The sequence below is a fragment of the Anolis carolinensis genome, chromosome 6 (genome assembly GCF_035594765.1).
Source record: "Anolis carolinensis isolate JA03-04 chromosome 6, rAnoCar3.1.pri, whole genome shotgun sequence".
In the NCBI taxonomy this organism is placed as follows: Eukaryota; Metazoa; Chordata; class Lepidosauria; order Squamata; family Dactyloidae; genus Anolis; species Anolis carolinensis.
Genome location: NC_085846.1, coordinates 69,389,495 through 69,410,927, shown reverse-complemented (window position 1 = coordinate 69,410,927; position 21,433 = coordinate 69,389,495). Strand labels below are relative to the sequence as shown.

The following is a 21,433-nucleotide window of genomic DNA, read 5'->3' as shown; positions in this document are numbered from 1 at the left end:
TTGAGGCTGAGAGAGTGTGAATTGCCTAAGGTAGTGGTTCTCAATCTGTGGGTCCCCAGGTGTTTTGGCCTACAACTCCCAGAAATCCCAGCCAGTTTACCAGCTGTTAGGATTTCTGGGAGTTAAAGGCCAAAAACATTGAGAACCACTGGCCTAAGGTCTGCCTTGATATTGTGGATTATATGGCAGTGTAGAAGGGTCCTTATTCAAAATGAAATATATCTCAACTCCTGTTTTGATTCAGCAATTTTCATTGTTGGCTTTTCCCCCCTCACATCTGATGTGGTATGATTTTGGTCAACAGGGAGAACCTGGAGATCCAGGAGTGAGAGGAGAAAGTGGCTATCGTGGTCGACGGGGAACAAGGGTTTGTTGGTTTTGTTCATGATATTTCCAAAAGTTGAAAATAGAAAGTGCTCTGAATATGAAAGGTTATGTAATAGCTTTTCTAGACTGGCATTCCTGTTAATTTATACAGAATGAATTAGTCACTGTGGCACAATGGATGTATTCCAATCACAATTGCTCAGAACAAAATATTGCAACACACCACAAAGAGAACTTAGCAAATGAAAACAGGGGTTTAGATTTTCAAAGCTCTTTTCCCAACTCTAAAGCACTGTTTTATATATGGGAGTTGTGCTCCAGCAAGATAGTTTTTAAAAAATAAATAAAATAAAACAACAACATTTTTCATAGTTATCTGATTTTAAGATATGTTGCATTATAGCCCAACCAAAGAAACATTTTTCAGGAAAAAAGCAAGATTCCCATACTTTCTTTGGATGGACAATCTTCTTTTAAAGCATTTCTAGAGGACACAAGACATTCTCTGCTGGAAGACTGTCCAGGTTTAAATAAAAGATAGAGAGGTGAGGTTCAAAGATCAGGGATCTTGACTCTATTCATCCACAAGTATAACCTGGAAAGCAGATTTCAGAGGTGCTAAAGACAGGGCTTTAGTCGGGCTTTCCCACTTTGTTGAAATTATTTGTAAAACTCTAATTTTAATCTTACATATAAATTCATATATAGTACAATGCCCATATCAACAAGGATATGTTTCTGGACTTACCTTTGAAAATGTAAAACTATAGATAACACTATGTAACAAAATTTGGAAAGAAATTCTGTTCCTGGTTTGTAAGTGTTATTTCCTGTTTAATTGTGCAGTACTTACTTTGAAAGTTGTTGTTAGACCCCAAAAACTTTGGTTTTGTGGCTGCCCCAAACTATGTTGAATTAGTTGGGAATCTATGAGATATTAATTGAAAAGCTATAGTAAAATGTGCTGCAGGATCTCCCACAAAATCAAAGTTTGTGCAGATTAATAAACTTTTTCCATGTTTTAATGATAGAACCAATTAATAAATGACATTTATAACCCAGGAACAAAAATCATGTTACATAGTGTAATCACAATCCTTATTGAGTTATATGACTTCTGGTGAAAACATACCATAGAATTGCACTGGAGGACCTAGAAAATGCCTAGCGAGAAAACTACTCTAGCATTTTGAGGTCCTTCGTGTGATTCTATGGTTAACATCTCTTGGAAACATACTGTAGAATCATGTGGGCAAATGAAACTACAGGAAAAGGTCTCATGGATTCAGGGATCATACTATATGAAATTTTATGTGATACCTTATTTTGTCCTCATTTTGGTGACATATGCTTATGTATAAGTGGCTCTCTTATCATACAATTACCTATTTGTCTGCTTTGATCACAATGGGTCATAGAAGTGATAATACTCAAGATCTGACACCCTGGACAAAAGGGCAGTTTTCACATGAAAGTTTGGGTTTCCTGTTCTGAAGAGAAGAGTGTAAGCTTTATTTACATAACGGAACAATAGATAAAGATGGTCTACTGCCATGGTTCTCAACTTTTATGTCACCATGAAAAAACTAGTAAAAAAGTACAAACCAGTAAAAACCAGTATGAACTTGTAAAAAACAGTATAAAGTATGAACAACTAAAAAACACTATGAACCACTAAACTGTATAAATCAATAAAAATAGATAAAACCAGTAAAAAGTGTATGAACCATTAAAAAATACTTGCATGTTCTCAGCATGTGCAGAAATACATTTCTCACCAAGGTATTCTCACAGCCAGTTTCCACTCTGATGGTTTTTGATTTTAAGGTGGATCCAAGCTCTAGTGTGATGAGGTCCCTAGGACCTCATCACACTAGAGCTTAGATCCGCTTTAAATCCACTTTCAGGAGGGGGCTTTAAACAGCTCAGCCAGACAGGTCCTAGACCTCACCAAACTACAAATCCCAGAATTCTGCAGGAGGCAGAAACCAGATTTAAAGTGGATTCATGCTCTAGTGTGACGAGGCAGCTGGTTAAAAAAACAGTTTTCCAAAAGAAGCATGGAATATTTTGTTCCATTCCCCTTTCCAGTTTGTTTGTATTTGTTCACTCATTAGTTGGATAAGATTTAACTGTACAAAATCATAACATTTCTTCAATCCTTCGTGGACCCCCGTGACAACATTGTGGCCCTCCAAGAGCCATTGGACCACAAGTTGAGAAACACTGGTCTACTGTATAAATGTAAAGCATGATAAACAATGGTAATTGAAATTCAGTGAATTCAGAAAGAACTCAAAGAGAAGTGCTTGTCTGTTTTAGGGTGAAGATGGAGCTGCTGGATATGGCAGACAAGGGACTAAAGGATCAAAGGTAATTACGTAAAAAAACTGCCAATAATTTTATTTGTGTCTTTTAGAAACTAATTCAAGCACACTACCAGAGCTGCAAATCAATATTATATTGTAGTTTTGTAAGATATTTTCCGTTCTCCACCAGAGAACTCTGGTGCTACAATGAACTACTAAGCTCGGGATTCCACAGGATGAAGCCATGGCAGTTAAAGTGGTGTAAAACTGCTATGTGTGGATGGTCTCTAAGTGGTATTACAATCAGCAAGCACTTTAGACCTTTGAGACTCTTTTTTTTTTAAAAAAAAAAAAAAAGGAAGTAAACTCAAGGAAAATAAAAAAGAAATATAAGGGAGATAGGGAACTTACAAAATTTGAAGGGGGTGCAAGGAAGAGAGAGAAAGAACAAAAGGTATAACAGGCGATATTTATAAATTGTTGTTGGAAGAAGTACAGGATCAGGATCATCTTAAAGAAATGTGGGAGTTAGATTGTAATAAGGAAATACACCTCAAAAATGGAAAGGAATGTGGAATATGCGAATATTAAAAAACATGTCTATAAGAATAAAAGAGAATTATTACAAAATGGTGTGGAGATGGTACCTCACACCAATTAGACTAAATCAAATTGATAAGAAATATTCTAAGCAGTGCTGGAGGGGCTGCCAAGAAACTGGAACATACATACACATGTGGTGGTCTTGTAAATATGTTCAAAATTTTTGGGAAAATGTATTTCAAGAAATAAGAAGAATCACCAAAATAGAAATAACAGGAACGCCTGAAGTAGCACTGTTGTCATTTATCAATAATAATGAAATATCAAAAGAGCTACATGAATTAATTGCCAATCTGGTAACAGCTGCAAGGTTTTTAATAGCCAAAAAATGGAAAAGGGGGGAGTACCAATTGGAAGAATGGTATAGGGAGATCTGGGATATTGCAATAAATGATAAATTGACATGTAATATCAAGATTAAAAGAGGGTTATTGAAAACGGATGATTTTGGGAAGATATGGGGAAAATTTATAGAATACGTATATTTAGAAGGTAAGGGGAACAAACCTGTAATAGAAACAATTGAATTTTGGAAATAAGAATAGTAATCGGCTGGTCTGGGGTGAAGGGTAGGCACTGGGTGCGGGGAACAAGGGGAAGGCAGATAGAGGTAATATAACAAGTATGCAATAGAATTAGAGGATGAATATATTATAGAAGTCAAGACATACATATTTCTGTATTATAATCTATTATGGGGAAGTGGTACATACAAGAGAATATGGCAATGTACTTGTTTGGAGGAATGGCATACCTGTATTATGTGTACTTGATTATTTCTAGTTTTCTTTTTACATTTTGTATGTCATTAAATCACTCAAAAATTAAAATAAAAAATAAATAAATAAAGGAAGTAAACAAGAACCGGCTTCTACTTATTTTTGTTTGATAAATTCTAATCAAAGAAGGGGGCAGAAAAAGTGTTAAGATTCAGAAAAGGTTTTTTTTAAATAATAATAATAAAAATTGTGTTTGCTGATTTTTACTTCATTTTCAAGACTTGTGGATATGTTTTTGTACAATCAAGCATTTGGGAATTAATTGCAAGAAAGTTTCCTAAAAGATTACTTTCCTGGGAAACTCAAGGGGTTTTTTTTCCGTGTCAGTAGCAACTTGAGAAACTACAAGTCGCTTCTGGTGTGAGAGAATTGGCCATCTGCAAGGATGCTCAGGAGATGCTTTTGATGTTTTACCATCCTTGTGGGAGTCTTCTCTCATGTCCCAGCCCAAGGGATGTATATGCTATTTTAAAACTATTTTTGTGTAGTTTGTGAAGAGTTTTGTTAAGAAACAGACCAAAACATCATGAATCTATTTATCATAATTGCTTATAAAGGGCTAATGTCTCCTGCTTATTATGAAAATGGGATCAAATAGGCTTTTAACATGTTAGTTACAGAGCCTATTTAACTTGTTAGCCTGTTGTATTGAGTTACAGTAGAGTCTCACTTATCCAACATAAACGGGCCGGCAGAACGTTGGATAAGCGAATACGTTGGATAATAAGGAGGCATTAAGGAAAAGCCTATTAAACATCAAATTAGTTTATGATTTTACAAATTAAGCACCAAAACATCATGTTATACAACAAATTTGACAGAAAAAATAGTTCAATACTCAGTAATTTCTATGTAGTAATTACTGTATTTACGAATTTAGCACCAAAATATCACGATATATTGAAAGCATTGACTACAAAAATGTGTTGGATAATCCAGAACGTTGGATAAGCGAGTGTTGGATAAGTGAGACTCTACTGTATTTGATTATGCTTGGTTTGTTATGTTTCTATTCTGTTTCCTTAAAACAGTCTTTGCTTATCTTAAAGTAGCAGTAAGTATTTGCGAAAGAAACTGTATCAAATATAATTAAATTTCAGGGAGAAGAAGGTTTCCCAGGTGACATTGGACGACAGGTATCTGTCTGAATGCATTCTAAGGTCATACATTGAACTGAATATGTATATTCTCATTATAGATACAATACATGCATGGCTTTTATCCTTGGATAATAATTTCTAATTTATGTTGCATTTAAATTAATTATATTTCCATTTTGGAACTTTTGGGAGTTAATTGCTAAATTCTGTGACTGATCCTTTGTCTTTAAATGTCTAAACCAGAAACAGCACAGTAACTCTCCATTCTCATTTTTTTCCTTTCACTGATCCTTACCAATGCTTAATTCTGAACCCTTTATTTAGCTCTTCAGATGTAAACAGTATGAAGCTAAAATGCAATGCAGATTTTAATTATGGCTCCACATGTTAATCTGCCATGCTTTGGTTGATGAATACTTAGGCACTAATTTTAAATGGAGAGAACAATTTAGAGTCAAGGAGGCTGATCCTTAGGATTGTTATTGTTGCTTTTTTTGCCATTGCTTCTACTGAGCAATGAGCGTACATAGGGTTTCTTTGCATCATATTAATTAATCTACAATGGCCAATTGCAATGGAATTTGAGGTATATAATAAAATGTATTTCCTTGCTAGATCTTAACCATTTTCACTTTATATTAAATTTAACAGGGTGAACCTGGAAACATAGGTGTTCCTGGAGAACCTGGTCCAAAAGGAGCCAGAGGAAGAATGGTATTATGTATTATAATTTATGCAACGCTGTTATATTTTTATTGTTATTGTTGTTTAGCTCTTTTAGTTGTTACACATCTTCATTCTTCTACCATTCAGTGTGCTATTTATTTGTCACCCTTTGGCTTGGATTCAGACTTAAACATAGGGTACATCTCAACCACCACCCCAAATTAAAAGGGTTTAAGCCTACAATGTGCCGTTGTATTTTTTCTGATCAGAGAAAAACCTATCATGGGGTTTTCTTGGTCAGGTTTGTTCAGAAGGATTTTTTTATAGCTCTTAAGTTGAAGGAATGTGTCTTGCCCAAGGTCACCAAGTGGGTCCTAGTGGGTGTCTATGACTGAGCAGTGTTTATATTAATCACGACTAATTTAAGTCTCATTGGCTTCCATTTCTCTTAAGTAAACACTAGCTGTGCCCGGCCACGCGTTGCTGTGGCAAAGTATGGTGGTATGGGAAATAAAGTATTGAGGAATTGGTTAAGGTAAAGGGTAAAGGTTTTCTCCTGACATTAAGTCCATTATAAATGGGTAATATAGCTGTGTGGAAGGGCCTTGAGTCTACACTGCCATATAATCCAGTTAAAATCTGATAATCTGTATTTTATAGGCAGTGTGGAAGAGGCATAAGTGAGGCCTAACTCTGCCTGGGCTGAGTGGGTTGCTAGGAGACCAAGTGGGCGGAGCTTAGCCTTCTAACTGGCAGCAATTGGATAAAAACAATTATTCCTCTACCTCTAATTAGGACTTTATTTTTCTTTTCTTTTTCTTGTATGAACATAGAGGCATGGATGAGGGGTTGTGCTGCCAAGTTTAGTGTTTCTGGAATGTGTAGTTTTGTTGTTTTTTCCTAGGCCGAAATTTCATTACTCTTTTATATATATAGATGGTGAATTTTTAATTCAATACATTAGAATACAGTTATTTTAAAATGATGCACTTCTTTCTCAATGGGTTCTCAAGGCTGCAGAGAAATCTGATCACTAGATTTCTTCTTCTAAAAGCTTGGGAGCTACAACTGTATAGCTGTGCTTTGTTCCATCACAAATTGGGGATTTTTTCATGGTGTTAAGGGATGTTAAGGTTCATATGAAGATCAAACATCACAGCCAAAAAGGAAACGTAAGGATGATGCCAGTGATCTCAATGTTGAACTTGAATATAGGTTTCCCGGGCCGTGTGCAAATTGGAATAAATTCTGTAGGTTGAGAGTCAGTTTGACGAATGTGCTATACCATTTACAACTACAATTACAACAAAGCAACTGAATTTCTACTAGTTATTATCTAGCAAAGGTCTGACTATGGCCAAAGTATCCAATTTTGGGCAGTATTTTTTCAAAAAAATGGGGAGCTGGAAAACAATTTGTATGTGTGTGTATATATACAGTAGAGTCTCACTTATCCAACACTCGCTTATCCAACATTCTGGATTATCCAACGCATTTTTGTAGTCAATGTTTTCAATACATCGTGATATTTTGGTGCTAAATTCCTAAATACAGTAATTACTACATAGCATTACTGCGTATTGAACTACTTTTTCTGTCAAATTTGTTGTATAACATGATGTTTTCGTGCTTAATTTGTAAAATCATAATCTAATTTGATGTTTAATAGGCTTTTCCTTAATCTCTCTTTATTATCCAACATATTCGCTTATCCAACGTTCTGCCGGCCTGTTTATGTTGGATAAGTGAGACTCTACTGTATATGATAGTGTGTGAGAGAGAAAGAGCATATGCTTATTCATCTCCTTTCTTAAATGCATATTCCTCTTATTGTGCCATTCTAATTAACTATTTTTAGTTCTGGAAGGCTACTTTTCTCCCATTGTTTTCAGGGTATATATGAATGTACATATTTATGCTGTTACTGTATACAAATAAGCCATTTATTGCCTCCAGGGTATCTCTGGACCAAAAGGTGCAACAGGTGAACCAGGAGCATGGGGTTATCCAGGACGTCCGGTAGGTATTGCTATAACAAAATGTATGCAATTTTATCTACATCTACATATGTCTCTCTTCATTCTCCAGGTGATGCAGCCATCTTTCCATCTCAGACAAAAAGTCTGTAGAGTCACCTGGGCTTTTATTCTATACTAGCTTGGGGACCAAGCGGTGCCTGGGTTATTTGAAAAAGGCATTATTTGTATTTGAATGTGAGGTATTCTCGGTTTAGAGTGGGTGAACTACAATTTCCAGAATCGTGGTTCAATCCTCCCCAAACCCTGCCAGTATTCAAAGTTGGCCATTTTGGGTCTGTGTAGCAAGCATGGTCCAGATCTGTCGTTGGCTGGTCATCGCCTGCCTACCGTGCTCTCTGGATGGGGGTGAACTACTAGAACTCCCAGATTCCATGGACAATTGTCCCGAAACATCTGTCAGTATCCACAGCAGGAAATGTTCAGTCTGTGTGCCCAGTTTGGTCGAGATCCGTCATTGGATGGGTTCAGTGGTCTTTGGATGCAGGTGAACTACAACCCCCAAAAGCCCATTCCCACAAACCCCTACATTATGTTCAGTTGGTCATGAGGCTTCTCTGTGCAAATTTTTGTCCTGGTCCATTGTTGGTAGGGGTCGATGTTTCTCTGGATGCAGGTGAACTATAACTCCCTTTTCCCCAAACTTGTCCAATATGTTATATTGGTTATGGGGGCTCTTTGTGGTAAGTTTGACCCTGGTCCATCATCGGTGGGGTTCAATTGCAGGTGAACTTTAAATCCCAGTACTTACTACTCCCAAATGTCCAGGCCAATTCCCCTCCAAATCTGGGCATATCAAGTATGCATGGCAAGTTTGGTCCAGAGCCATCATTGTTTGGGTTCATAGCATTCTGGGTGTAGGTGAACTATAACTCCTATACATTCCCCAGTAGGAGTCACAATGCTCTGACTTGATGTAGGGTAAACTACAACTTCAATCCCCAAAGTTCTCCAGTAAGTTTAGTTGTTGCTCAGTTTTGCTCTGTTTGTTATGCAGATAGATTTGAAATGGAAGGGCAGTAGGCGGGATCATGCAAATTCTACATCAATGGAGAACCCTGGGATGCCTACCTGTGGTGGAAAAAGCAAAATCTAGGATGAAATGGTCCCCAAATGAAAGCATTCCTTGGGTGGTGGGCCGTAGTGTTTGGGGAGGACATTGGCAGGGGTTGGGCTACATGTTCATGGAGCTTGCTGTATTCACAATGTCAGTGGACAGGAGTGACTTGCTGGTTTCTCAGCAATGGGAAGTGTAGCCTGTTTGTGGAGGCCGGAGGCTGTCTGTGTGAGCAGACACCCGTGCCACATACACACATACAGGTTTTCACTTTTATTATGGACTAGCTTGGGGACCTGGCGGTGCCTGGGTCATTTAAGAAAGGCATTGTTTGCCTGTGTTTCAAGTGTAGTCTAGGTCCAGGGTCAGCGGGATTCAGCAGGTGCAGGTGAACTACAACTCCTATATGGAAGTCCCATCATCCATGGTCCATCCCACTCCAAACAGCGGCAGGATGTAGAGTAGTTCATGGGGCCTCTGTGTACCAAGTTTGGTACTGATTCGTCATTGGTGAGAGTCGCAATGTTCTCTGGAAGTGAGTGAAGGTATTGCAATTCCCATCATCCATGGTCCATTGTACTCCAAACTTGCCCAGGGTATAGAGTGGGTCATGGGTGTTCTGTGTGCCAAGTTTGGTCTGGATCAGTGATTTATGGCAGTTGCAGTGGTCTCAGGAAGTGAGTGAAGGTACTGAAAGTCCCATTATCCATGGTGCAAACTCTTCCAAACCACACCAGGGTATAGAGTGGGTCATGGAGGTTCTGTCTGGCAAGTTTGGTCCAGATCCGTCACTGGTGGGCATCGCGGTGATCTGTGGGAGTCGAAGCGGTTGAAAGTACTGCAAATCCCATCATCCGTGGCCCATCTCACACACACACACACACACACACACCCAAAATGGCACCAGGACATAGAATGGGTCCTAGGGGTTATGTGTGCCAAGTTTGGTCCAGGTCCGTCCTTCCTGGTGGTCCCAGTGGCCTGTGAAAGTGGCGGCCAATCAGAAAGCTGGCACATATTCCGCCCGACCAATCAGAAAGCTGGCACATACAAACATTCACTTTTATTATATATATAGATGTCTTGGGATGTGATGCAATATCTATCTATCTATCTATCTATCTATCTATCTATCTATCTATCTATAGATAGATATATAGATATAGATATAGCTTATCTATATATATAATAAAAGTGAATGTTTGTATGTGCCAGCTTGGCACTTATGACACTAACTTATCGGAATGAATTTTATGGATGTTTGAATTCATCCTTGCTCTTTCTCTGCTACTGTGATTAATTTTGTTTTCATTTTTGTTGGTGTGGTTTTTAATGCTTTGGTTCCCAATAAGAGACATTTCTAAATCAACCAGATTTTAAAATCAATTACACCAATCAATTCTTGATTTAATTAAATCAGGGTTGTTGTATGTATTCCGGGCTGTATTGTCGAAGGCTTTAATGGCCGGGATCAGTTACAATAACAGACAGCTAAATGTGCCTGCTGTATTTTAAATCAGGATTTGAAGCTGGTTTTATAAACCCATATTTGGAGTATCCTAGACAGCATTATTTTCAGTCCAGGCATAATACCATGCCATGGGGAATGCTGGAGAATGGAGGGGAAGAATTTGCAATGCTAAGAAGTGAAAAGAGTGTAAATCATGTAAGGCACCCCTGAGCTATTTAGCACAAGTCAGAGATCAGATAATGTTCTGTATACACTACTATTGGCTTTGAACAAAAATAGCTAGACTAATTTCTTAATGGTGACATGGGAAGTCCCTATCCTGTGGATTTGATGGAAGGGAATATATATTGTGTTGTTGAAGGCTTTCATGGCCAGGATCACAGGGTTGTTGTATGTTTTCCAGGTTGTATGGCCATGTTCCAGAAGTATTCTCTCCTGATGTTTCGCCCACATCTATGGCAGGCATCCTCAGAGGTTGTGAGGTACCTCAAAACCTCTGAGGATGCCTGCCATAGATGTGGGCAAAACGTCAGGAGAGAATACTTCTGGAACATGGCCATACAACCCGAAAAACATACAACAACCCTGCAATATATATTTATTTATACCCTACCCATCTCACCCTGAGGGGGATTACAAAAGGCAACGTTTCAATGCCGTTTCAACAACAAATATAAAAATAAACGTATATATTAAAACATAAAAAGCCATATAAAGATTCAAACACATTATTAAAACCACACAATCCAAGATCATAGTCTAAAAACTGTTCCAGTTGTTATTGCACATTTTCCATCATCACTTATTGCACTGCACTACTGACCAAAGGCTTGTTTCAGAGCCATGTTTTTACTTACTTTCTGAAGTCCAGGAGGGAGGGTGTGCTGGTACGGCTGTACCAGAAGCTCCAACTTAATTTTCTTTCTGCTAATGTTTGCAGTCATAGGGTAGGCCGCCTGTCCATCATCATTAAGTTTGGTTCCGCCCCTTGTTCAGGGCTCTGGGAGGGAAGGAGCCATTTTTAAGTCAGTCTCACTTAAGGAAGCTAAGCTATAGGACATAGACCAGCTCGTCCCGAAGAAAAGCTTCATATCTCAAGAACATCCGGGGATATAGAACATCCGAGAAATCATAAACAGAAATTCCAGGGGAAAGGTCCCAAAGGTTCTGGCTAAGTGCTCACAGCCTCTCAGCCTCACAGCTCCTGAGGGATACAGCCCTAAAGTTTCCAAAGAAACCTCGGAGAGGGAACAGCACTACAGATCCATGGAACCCCAGCTGAAACATTTGCAAGCCTTGGTTGGTAGGTCCACTCGATACCTAGACGTATTTGGAATCGGTAGTGGGTCCCAAATCAGCTAGGCCCATATAATAGACAGCCTGGGAGAGGTTATCAGGGGTTTTTTTTCTTATAAAGAAAGCACAGCTATCCAAAGCCAATTGCCTGTCCCCTGGGGACAAGACGGAAAAGACCAACAGTTTATTAAGGAAACCTTGAAATGTTATTTGCAATAATAAAGACTTTGTTATCTCATTAAAGACTCAAAGGACTATCCTTTTCAGGAAAATCCTCAAGAACCTCTCTTTGAGGCGCCCTGGCTTCCCGTTGGGCATAAAGTATACGTCCTATACAAAGACAATAGTTACAGGCCCAGCTCGTGACAGAACAGAGGGAGCTGACTTAATTTCGCTGGGGAGGCAGTTCCATAGCCAAGGGGCCACCACTGAGAAGGCCCTGTCCTTCGTCCCACACCAACCGGACCTGAAAAGAGGTGGGACCAAGAGCAGGGCCTCCCAGAAGATTTTAATCTCCAAGGTGGTTCATAGAGAGAGATACTAAAACAGTAGACGTTTAATATCTCAAACAAGTGTGTGAATTTGGATGTGGTCATCTTCAGTTAAAACTTCCAGTTCTCTAATATCGATATTATCATTCTAGGGTCCAAAAGGATCAAAAGGACTGCCCTCATTTTCGGTATGTATGACTAATATTCTTTATTTTGAATATCCTTAAGGCACACACAGAACTGAGTGCACACACATAAAACACACCTTCCATACACACAGAGTCAAATACTTCCTCTAAGATAGCAAGTATCGCTTTCTCCCATTGCATCCTCACAATTTTGTGTGTTAGAATGGTCTAATTTAGGTTTACACTGTGTTCCTGTAATTATATCATTGTGATAGTAATACATTTGAGAAATCCTTGCATCTATTAGATTTATTTTGTTTGGTTTTGTCATTTAACTTTACTTTGATTTTTTCCCCCTTCAGTCCTGTGAACTCATTGAGTATGTCCGGGGACATAGCCGTAAGTAGCTAGTCTTGATTTCCAATGCAGAAAAAGCAGATGTTTCTATAGTATAAAGAGAGATCTTATGTATTGGTCTCTCTATTTGTAATGAAATAAATTAATGATTGCAAACCTTCATTGGTTCAGCTGCTTTCAGTGGCAGGAAACAATTGGTATGACAGAGATTTAGTTGGTATATACCTTGGCAGTCACCTTTTAGGTGAAGAGTGGCCTCACTAGACTCACTTGGGATAGCTCAAGAAGGGACTTTCTTATAAAAGATTTGAGGATTTGGAGTAAGGGATCCTGGACTGGTTTTCCAGAATATGATCGGCCAATAAGGACATCCCATGATATTGGACCGATGCTCAGGATCAGATGTTTTCATCCAAAGGTGCACTAAGGAGGTGGCCAGGGGGGTTATACCTGTCAGATTGTTTCCCCACCTTATAGAATAGCCATGAGAATAAAAATAGCATTAGGATAATGGAATGGCCCTTATTTTACTCCAGCTCATGTGTCTGGCATTATTATTTCGTAACCGGTATTCATAACCATTGCTCTCAGTTTTTAAATAAATGCTTGTCTCCAAATGCTTTCAGAGCTCCTTAGTGAGATGGGACAATTTTGCCAACATGAGGTCTTTTTTCAACAAGAAATGGTTTGGAACTTTTTCAAAAAGTCACACCATTTTCTTTGAAAAATATGACCTCTCTTGAGCATAAAACAACCAGTGGGAGCCAATAATGTAGCAAATTTTCAAGTATAAAAAAATAAGTGGCCTTAAAGCCTTCACAAGGATCTATGTGTGGTCAGCAAGTTTCTATATCGACTTTGCTTTTATGCATACTATTAATACTTCTGACAATATCACTTCAAATATAATACAAATATAATTAATACAAGTATTATACAAATATAATGAATTAATGTGAACATAATTCAAGATAATACCATTTTCTTTTTCTTTTTCTTTCCTCTTTTGATTTAGCCTGTTGGAAAGGTGAGAACTGTTCTATTTTAAAACTTTCAACTTATTCTGTAGGTTTTTTCAAACCCTAGTGAAGATGCTAGATCAGTGATTCCCAAAGTGGGCGCTACCACCCCCTGGTGGGCACTGCAGCGATCCAGGGGGGCGGTGATGGCACCTATTAGGACATGGGGGTGGGGCCAGGGGAGGGGCGGGGCCTCTTCCCAAGTACCAGACACAGGACTGAGCACCTGAGATGCCTGTTAGGACACAGGGGGCGGAGCTAGAGGAGTGGGCGTGGCTTCTTCCCAAGAGCCCGAGACAGGGCTGAGCCTCTATACCTCTCCTAAGACGCCTTTTAGGACTAAAGGACGGGGCTAGGGGCGGGGCCTCTTCCCAAAAGCACAAGACAGAGCTGAGCCTCTGTATACCTCCCGTGAGGAGCTTGTAGAACACGGGGGTGGGGTATAGAGGTTCAGCCCCATCAGGCACTTGGGAAGAGGCCCCGCCCCCTACTCTAGCCCCGCCCCCTGTGTCCTGGCAGACGCCTCAGGTGATCAGCCCTGTCTCTGGCACTTGTGAAGAGGCCCCACCCCTCCCCTGGCCCTACCCCCACAGGGATAGAAGCTCAGCCCTGCCTCAGAGCTCGTAACTCCACCCATCCCAGTCCTGGCCACCCATTTCTGGCCCCACCCACCTCCCTCTCCCAGCCCTGCATCTTGGACTGGGGAGAGTCTCAGCCCCGCCCTCTTAAGCAGGAGCCACACCCACCTCTTTAAGCCACGGCCCCCTTTCCAGGGGGCGCTGAGTAATATTTTTTCTGGAAAGAGGGCGGTAGGGCAAATAAGTTTGGGAACCACTGTGCTAGATAATATACCATATCAATGTCAACTCAGTTGATATATGTAAGTTATTTAAGTACAATATCACAAAGAGCTAAGACTCCAACATAGTGTTGTACATTTGTGTGGAATTTCTGTTCGTTTTGTGTAGTTTCATTCTTGTCATCTCATTATCATATTCGTGTCCCGCTAATGAATTTCTGTCTGACTTACAAAAGAAAACGAAAATTTTCGGACCATTGGCTGCAATGGGAGGGCTTCCGAGACTCACCCCCCCCCCTCAGTTTTTGGGCTAGAGGGGTGAAAATCGCCACACATAGAGAAAATTTTGACCCCTTTTAGTCCACCAACTTTTAAAACATTTGGGTCTTTCCCAGAGCACTATTGTTATTATTAATATTATTATTATTATTATTAACACCCATTGGCACACATCAGCTGTCATGGGGAAGCAGCCCTCTCCCAGGCTCAGCTTAGGGTCCCAGAATAACTATCGTTATTAATATGAATAGGAATATTATTACTAAGACCCATTGGCCCACATCCGATATAATGGGGAGGCTTTCCTCTCCCAGGCTCAGCTTAGGGTCCCAGAGTAACTATCCTTATTAATATGAATAGGAATATTATTAAGACCCATTGGTCCACATCCGATATAATGGGGAGGCTTTCCTCTCTCAGGCTCAGCTTAGGGTCCCAGAGTAACTATCCTTATTAATATGAATAGGAATATTATTATTAAGACCCATTGGCCCACATCCGATATAATGGGGAGGCTTTCCTCTCCCAGGCTCAGCTTAGGGTCCCAGTGTGACTATCCTTATTAATGTGAATATTATTATTAACACCCATTGGTACACAACAGCTGCAATGGGAAAGCAGCCCTCTGTCAGTACAAAAGGAAAAGGAAAGTAAGCATGATGACTACTGCTTTCATTTTCATGTCGCCGCTCATTTCCTACAAAATGTCACCATTCATTTTGTGTAGATGAACGTTCGAAACAATAGCATGAAAGAAACGAAAAAAAATTTTTATGTACATCTCTAGTAGAAATGCACACTTCTTAGATGCTGGGCCATCGAATTCCAACAAGCTGTCAAAGATGTGTTAATTGGACTTCATTATCCTCCATAAACCCTAGAAGTTACATTGCACACATTGCTACGGCCTCATTCAGTTTCAGTGTTTCGGCAGCAAAAAGGACTCTGCTATGCAGTTTTAAAATTAGGACAGAAGATGTTAAATTAACAATGCCACGTTGTAATTGTCAGATCAGAATTAACTTGTTTGAATGGGTATGATACGAGCTAAATTACACCCTTTAATTCTCATTGACTATGGTGGGAGAATGAAATTGTATTCATATTTACTTAAAAAAGCAGGCACTCGGGAGTGATGTTTGCTCCCAGGTATCTGGAATGGTGATGCGAAGTGCAAACTAAATCTATGCTTTTTAAATCAGTAGAACTTAAAAGTGCTTATATATGGCTGAATCATACTCTAATGATGTATATATTATCATATTTTTAAATTATTGGCATTGCAAATCACCTTATTTTGTTTTCTAGGAAAGCATCAATGCCCAGTATATCCCACTGAATTGGTATTTGCCTTGGATGCCTCGCAAGATACCACACCCCAGTTATTTCGCCGAATGAAGGAACTCGTCATAGAAGTTGTGAACAATACTGAAATCAGGGAAAGCAATTGCCCAGTGGGAGCCAGAGTGGCAGTTGTATCGTACAACTCTGAGACGAACCATCTCATTCGCTTCTCAGATTTCCACAGCAAAAAGAAGTTGCTTCTGAAGCTTGCTGGTCTTTCTTACCAGAGGTCAACAAGCAAACGAGACCTTGGTGGCTCTATGAGATATGTTGCCAGGAATATCTTCAAGAGAACTCTCTCGGGTGTTAATGTGAGGAAAGTTGCCGTGTTTTTCAGCAATGGCCAATCTGAAAACCCAACTTCTATTGACACAGCAGTGCTAGAGTTCAGGGCATTAGACATTCTTCCAGCAGTCATTGCTTTTAAAAACGTCCCAAGGATCAACCGTGCTTTTATGGTAAGACACTGCCTTTTTTATCTTTGTATCTAGGATAATTATTTCAAGCAGCTTACTGTTTGATTCTGGTAAAATGTCAATGGCAATTAATTATTTTTTATTTGATTAGTGTAACAGAATAATGTGTGTTCTACCAGACAGGGAGACAACCCAACTAGTTTTGCGTAGGCCAAAAGCACAGCTGGGAGTAGATTGGATAAACATGCAAGGCTATTCCCACTAACTTTTTGTATGTTTAGGCACCAACAATGAGCACACTGAAGAAAGGCTGCACTGTATTTATGTTGGGGTTGTGCTTATCTAAATTATTCATTCCCACAGGGAAGATTAAATAATTTAATCACTTTTCTCCACGCTGTGGGAATGTCTTTGAAAATAAAGTTGTTTTTGAAGACTTTCTCGTGGGCGAAGAAGTCTCACTCTCAGGCTCATGTTTCTCTTTTCCCTCCAACAGGACTATATTATGTCCTTAGGGTCAGTCAAAAATCATTCCTGGCTATGTTTTTGTAGAAAGCATGCAACAATGGGACCTTTTGAAGACCTTTGAGCGGCTTCAGAGCATGCCTAGCCATATGCCAGCCATCAGACTATAGCTAGTGGTGTTCCTTGGCTTCCCTCCCCTCCCCTGGTGACTGTATCTATTAGACATGTCCAAAAAATGGTTTTGAATCGTATATTGGAATTATTTCGGATTGTTCTCGCTTTTTGATACACAATCCGAGACATTGTCTCACAGCGCAACCAGCAATGTAATTTGAACCATTGTTGGCCCATTCTCTAATTGTCTCTTAATGTTTCATTAATTTTTTTCCCCAAATTTTTTAAAAATATATTTTTAAAACATTTTTTAAAAAATTGTTTCTGCAACCTACCTTGAATGGGAGCTTAGTGCAGCCTAACATGGCTGCCGCTCTCCGGCCAATCAGAAGCTTCCACGATGGACGCAAATGTGGGGGCTAGGGTCCTCTGCGTCCACGTGGAAGATCACCATAAAAGCCTGTTTAGAATCATTACGAATTTTCAGAAATATCCAAAAATTTTGGGTGAAAAAATCGGAAATACTTTCTATATCAAAGCGCCAGCACCCCCTACTTTAGAAACGAGAATTGAAACATTTTTTTTCATTGATTGGACATGCCTAGTATCTATGGATGTAATATCCACGGTTTCAAACCTCTACAATTTCTAAATATGTTTAAAATATTTTAAACCACAAACTTTGGAACAGCATTTCATTATGCCATTGTAAATCATGGAACATGAACATTCACAGATTTTGATATTCATAGGGAGTCATAGAACCAAATCTCAACAGACAATGATGAAGATGTTCTCATAGGAAGTGCATAATAATACAGGTATTCTCTGAAACTTACTGAGAGTTTTCTAGATGTTCCAGAAGGTTAAAAGATTAGTGTCACCTGTTGGCTATCAGAATATAGCTCTGTTGCCTGTGCATCACAACATGGCCAACATGATGATGTAATTCACTTGAGAAAATGAGAAGCACATGTGGTTGATCAATCAGAAGCTGGGAACCAAACCCCTAATACAAGTGGTTCTCAACCCTGGGTCCCCAGATGTTTTGGCCCACAACTCCCAGAAATCCCGGCCAGTTTATCAGCTGTTTCTGGGAGTTGAAGGCCAAAAACATCTAAGGACTCAGGTTGAGAATCATTGCCCTAAAAGGAGAGTGTGATAGGAATAGTCTGGATTCAATAACAGGGCATAGTCTCTGAACTAGCTTGAATGTCTATCACAGAGTGTTTTCAGCAATTGGAGAGCACCTATGGCCTGTTTTATTTAAGGAGACCAATTGTTCAGTACTAACAACTGGGACCACAGTTGTTTGCACCTGAGCTGCAAATAATCTGAGCCTCTCTCCAAACAATTATTATTATTATTATTATTTACATCATTTTTACCCCGCCCTTCTCCTGAGTCCCTCCGGGTGGCTTACAACAGTTGGCAAATTACATTGCCCAAAATACATTCAATAAAACAAAGACATATTAATAAACAATAAAACAGTACAACATCAATTATAAAACTCTAATTAGACTCTATTAAACCATGAATTATAAAATTTAAAATTTTTAAATCTATTTGCTAGGATAGCTGTGGAAATTTTGTAATCGGTATTTAAGAGGGATATGGATTGGTAATTTCGTACATCTGTCGTGTCCACATTTTCTTTTGTGATAGTTACTATGTCTGCATGAATCCAGGATTCTGGAATTTCTTTATTTTGTAGTACTAGGTTCATTACTTTCTTTAAATGGGGGGTTATTTCATCCTGTAGTACTCTGTATTAGGTTTACGGTGAAACTGTCGGGTCCACGTGCCTTATTGGCTTTCATTGTCTTAATGGCTTTCCTAATTTCATTTTCTGTGATTTCCATATTTAAAGAGTCTCTCTGTGCATCTGTAATTTTTTCCAAGTTTTATTCCCCTAGATATTGAGATTTTAATTGGATCAATTTCTTCCTTCTTATATACTTGACTACAAAATCTGTTAAACACCTTTAAATTTTCTTCCTCTGAGAAATGTTTTATCATCAATTCAGACCTACCTGCATCTCCAAAAGAGACAGAACACATAGTGGCAAGAAGGAGTTAATTTGGGGAAGCACAAGTAATCCTCTACTCAAAGACTCTGATCAAAAAGGGCTTCAGGAGATTCTACTCATTGGGGTTTCTTGATATGCAAGAGGTGTCCTTTTCCTTTCCACCCCAACTCCATCAAGTCTTTGACTATTCTTTCCATTCCTATGTCTATACACAGACAACTGTACATTTGCATCAGTTGTCTTGAATGAAACAAATAACCCAGGATTTTTAGATATGCTTCTAAATCATTAAAGGTAAGGTAAAGGTTTCCCCTGATGTTAAGTCCAGTCGTGACCGACTCTGGGGGTTGGTGCTCATCTCCATTTCTAAGCCCAAGAGCTGGTGTTGTCCGTAGATACCTCAAAGGTCATGTGGCTGCCATGACTTCCCACCGGAGCAGTACCTATTGATCTACTCACATTTGCATGTTTTCAATCTGCTAGGTTGGTAGAAGCTGGGTCTAACGCCGGGAGCTCACCCCGCTACCCGGATTTGAACCGCCAACCTTTTAGTCAGCAAGTTCAGGATCTCAGCGGTTTAACTGAGGGCTATACTTTATTGGATAAGGCCAACAGCCTAAACTGATACAATTTTACAAAATTCACAAACCAAAGATAAACTTGTCCACTACATTTTGGAAACACCAAAGATATTAAGGTTTCTGTAAAATTGGTTGTAAGTTTTGTGTGGGATTTCTACCTTCTCTTCACCAGGTGTGTTTAGAAGGAAAAGGGCTCATTCTGTTTGTTATTATTATACGCGGGTTACATGAATGCGCTCATTAAGGCCAGTAAGTTTGGGCCATTCCCAGTGGAATATAACTGGGTGTCTCTTGGGATACAATTTTTTCTCCCTTGCTCACTCTCTGGGAATGGAAATTGGAGGAGTCATATTTTCTGTGTTGGTATGATTGTATACAAAGACTATATGAGTTGTTACTCTGAGGGACTGTTACTTTGCTGCAATGCTACAAGCTTATTTTACTGTTGAAACTCTGCTGTACAAGAGTACATGTATGTTTCCTCTTTCGTGTGTTGCTACTGTGTCTTTGATGGACAAGCTTCTGTATTAACCATAAAAAAATAATACAACTAAGATTACAAATTTTACCACCTTCTTCCTCATTTAAAAAAAATTAAAACCAAAATATGTTGTTGTTTTAGATGGATGACACAAGATTGTTTCAAGTTCTTAATATTCAACAGGAAACCGATTATATTCCAGCCCTACAAAAACTTCAGTCATGTGTAATTTGCTATGGTAAGAGCCCATAAAAATAACAAGCAATCCATCCCTTTTATCACAACTTCCCTTTTTTCACACTGTGTATGTTTAAATTGTTCTATGTCCATTTGCAGACAAATGCAAACCAGATGAATCTTGCTTCACTGAGGCTCCTCCCCCACCCGAAGCCTACATGGATGCTGCTTTCATTTTGGAAAGCTCAAGGAAAATAAGTTTGGACGGGTTTGACAAACTAAAAGACTTCCTGAGTGGAGCTCTTGACAACTTGAGCATTTCTAAGGATCCAAAGACCTCCTCGATAGGCGATAGGGTGGCTGTGCTGAGCCATGCTCCAAAGGAATTCACACCCCATAGACAAGGAAGCCCTGTAAAGACCGAGTTTGACTTTGTAACTTATAGCAAAAAAGGACAAATGAAGAGGCATATTCGAGATTCTGTCCAACAGCTGAATGGAGAAGCTGCAATTGGCCATGCCATACAGTGGACAGTTGATAATGTCTTCTCAAAAGCACCCAACCAGAGAAAATATAAGGCCATTTTTATTCTGTCTGCTGGAGTCACAAGTCAATGGGACAAAGAAGTGCTGCATGATGCATCTCTGAGAGCCAAGTGCCAAGGCTATGCCATCTTTGTGCTCTCGGTGGGTCATGACTATGATGACATAGAACTCAGGGAACTGGCAAGCTTGCCCCTTGAGCATCACTTGGTACAACTTGGCAGAATTCACAAGGCTGAGCTTGGATATGCAGCAAAATTCCTGAAACCGTTTGTACACTTGCTCAAAAGTAAGTTTTTGCACCATAAGTAATTTGTTTTTCGTGTAGTATTCAAAAGATATGCTCAGATGCAATGCCACTTCTATAGCTTTGCAAGCATTCAGAAATTTACAAATCCCTCGTAACCAGGGAAATAAACAATACAGACACATACTACACAGTGTCAGGTAATACCCTGATTGGAAACTAGGCTCTTTCTCAGTCTTGCTGCCACTGCAAGAAACTTTGTCACCATGAGGATCACCCCAGGGTGCTTGTCCTCCAAAAGATGTCTGACCTTCCC

The 21,433-nt window shown here is 39.4% G+C and overlaps 1 protein-coding gene across 4 annotated transcripts in view; it reads left to right on the top strand.

Annotated features, from left to right (window-relative positions):
- The window catches only part of LOC100562030 (collagen alpha-6(VI) chain), a 127,002-nt gene that overhangs the window by 91,096 nt on the left and 14,473 nt on the right, over nucleotides 1-21,433 (top strand). For 3 of the 4 annotated variants that reach the window (XM_008112761.3, XM_062958010.1, XM_062958012.1), the window contains exons 25-35: nucleotides 305-367; nucleotides 2,650-2,700; nucleotides 5,119-5,154; nucleotides 5,770-5,832; nucleotides 7,741-7,803; nucleotides 12,288-12,323; nucleotides 12,626-12,662; nucleotides 13,636-13,647; nucleotides 16,026-16,519; nucleotides 20,293-20,389; nucleotides 20,488-21,159. In XM_008112761.3, coding sequence (XP_008110968.3) covers nucleotides 305-367; nucleotides 2,650-2,700; nucleotides 5,119-5,154; nucleotides 5,770-5,832; nucleotides 7,741-7,803; nucleotides 12,288-12,323; nucleotides 12,626-12,662; nucleotides 13,636-13,647; nucleotides 16,026-16,519; nucleotides 20,293-20,389; nucleotides 20,488-21,159 — 1,624 coding nt within the window. The remainder of the gene's footprint in view (nucleotides 1-304; nucleotides 368-2,649; nucleotides 2,701-5,118; nucleotides 5,155-5,769; nucleotides 5,833-7,740; nucleotides 7,804-12,287; nucleotides 12,324-12,625; nucleotides 12,663-13,635; nucleotides 13,648-16,025; nucleotides 16,520-20,292; nucleotides 20,390-20,487; nucleotides 21,160-21,433) is intronic. The other variant, XM_062958011.1, reaches the window with a different exon arrangement.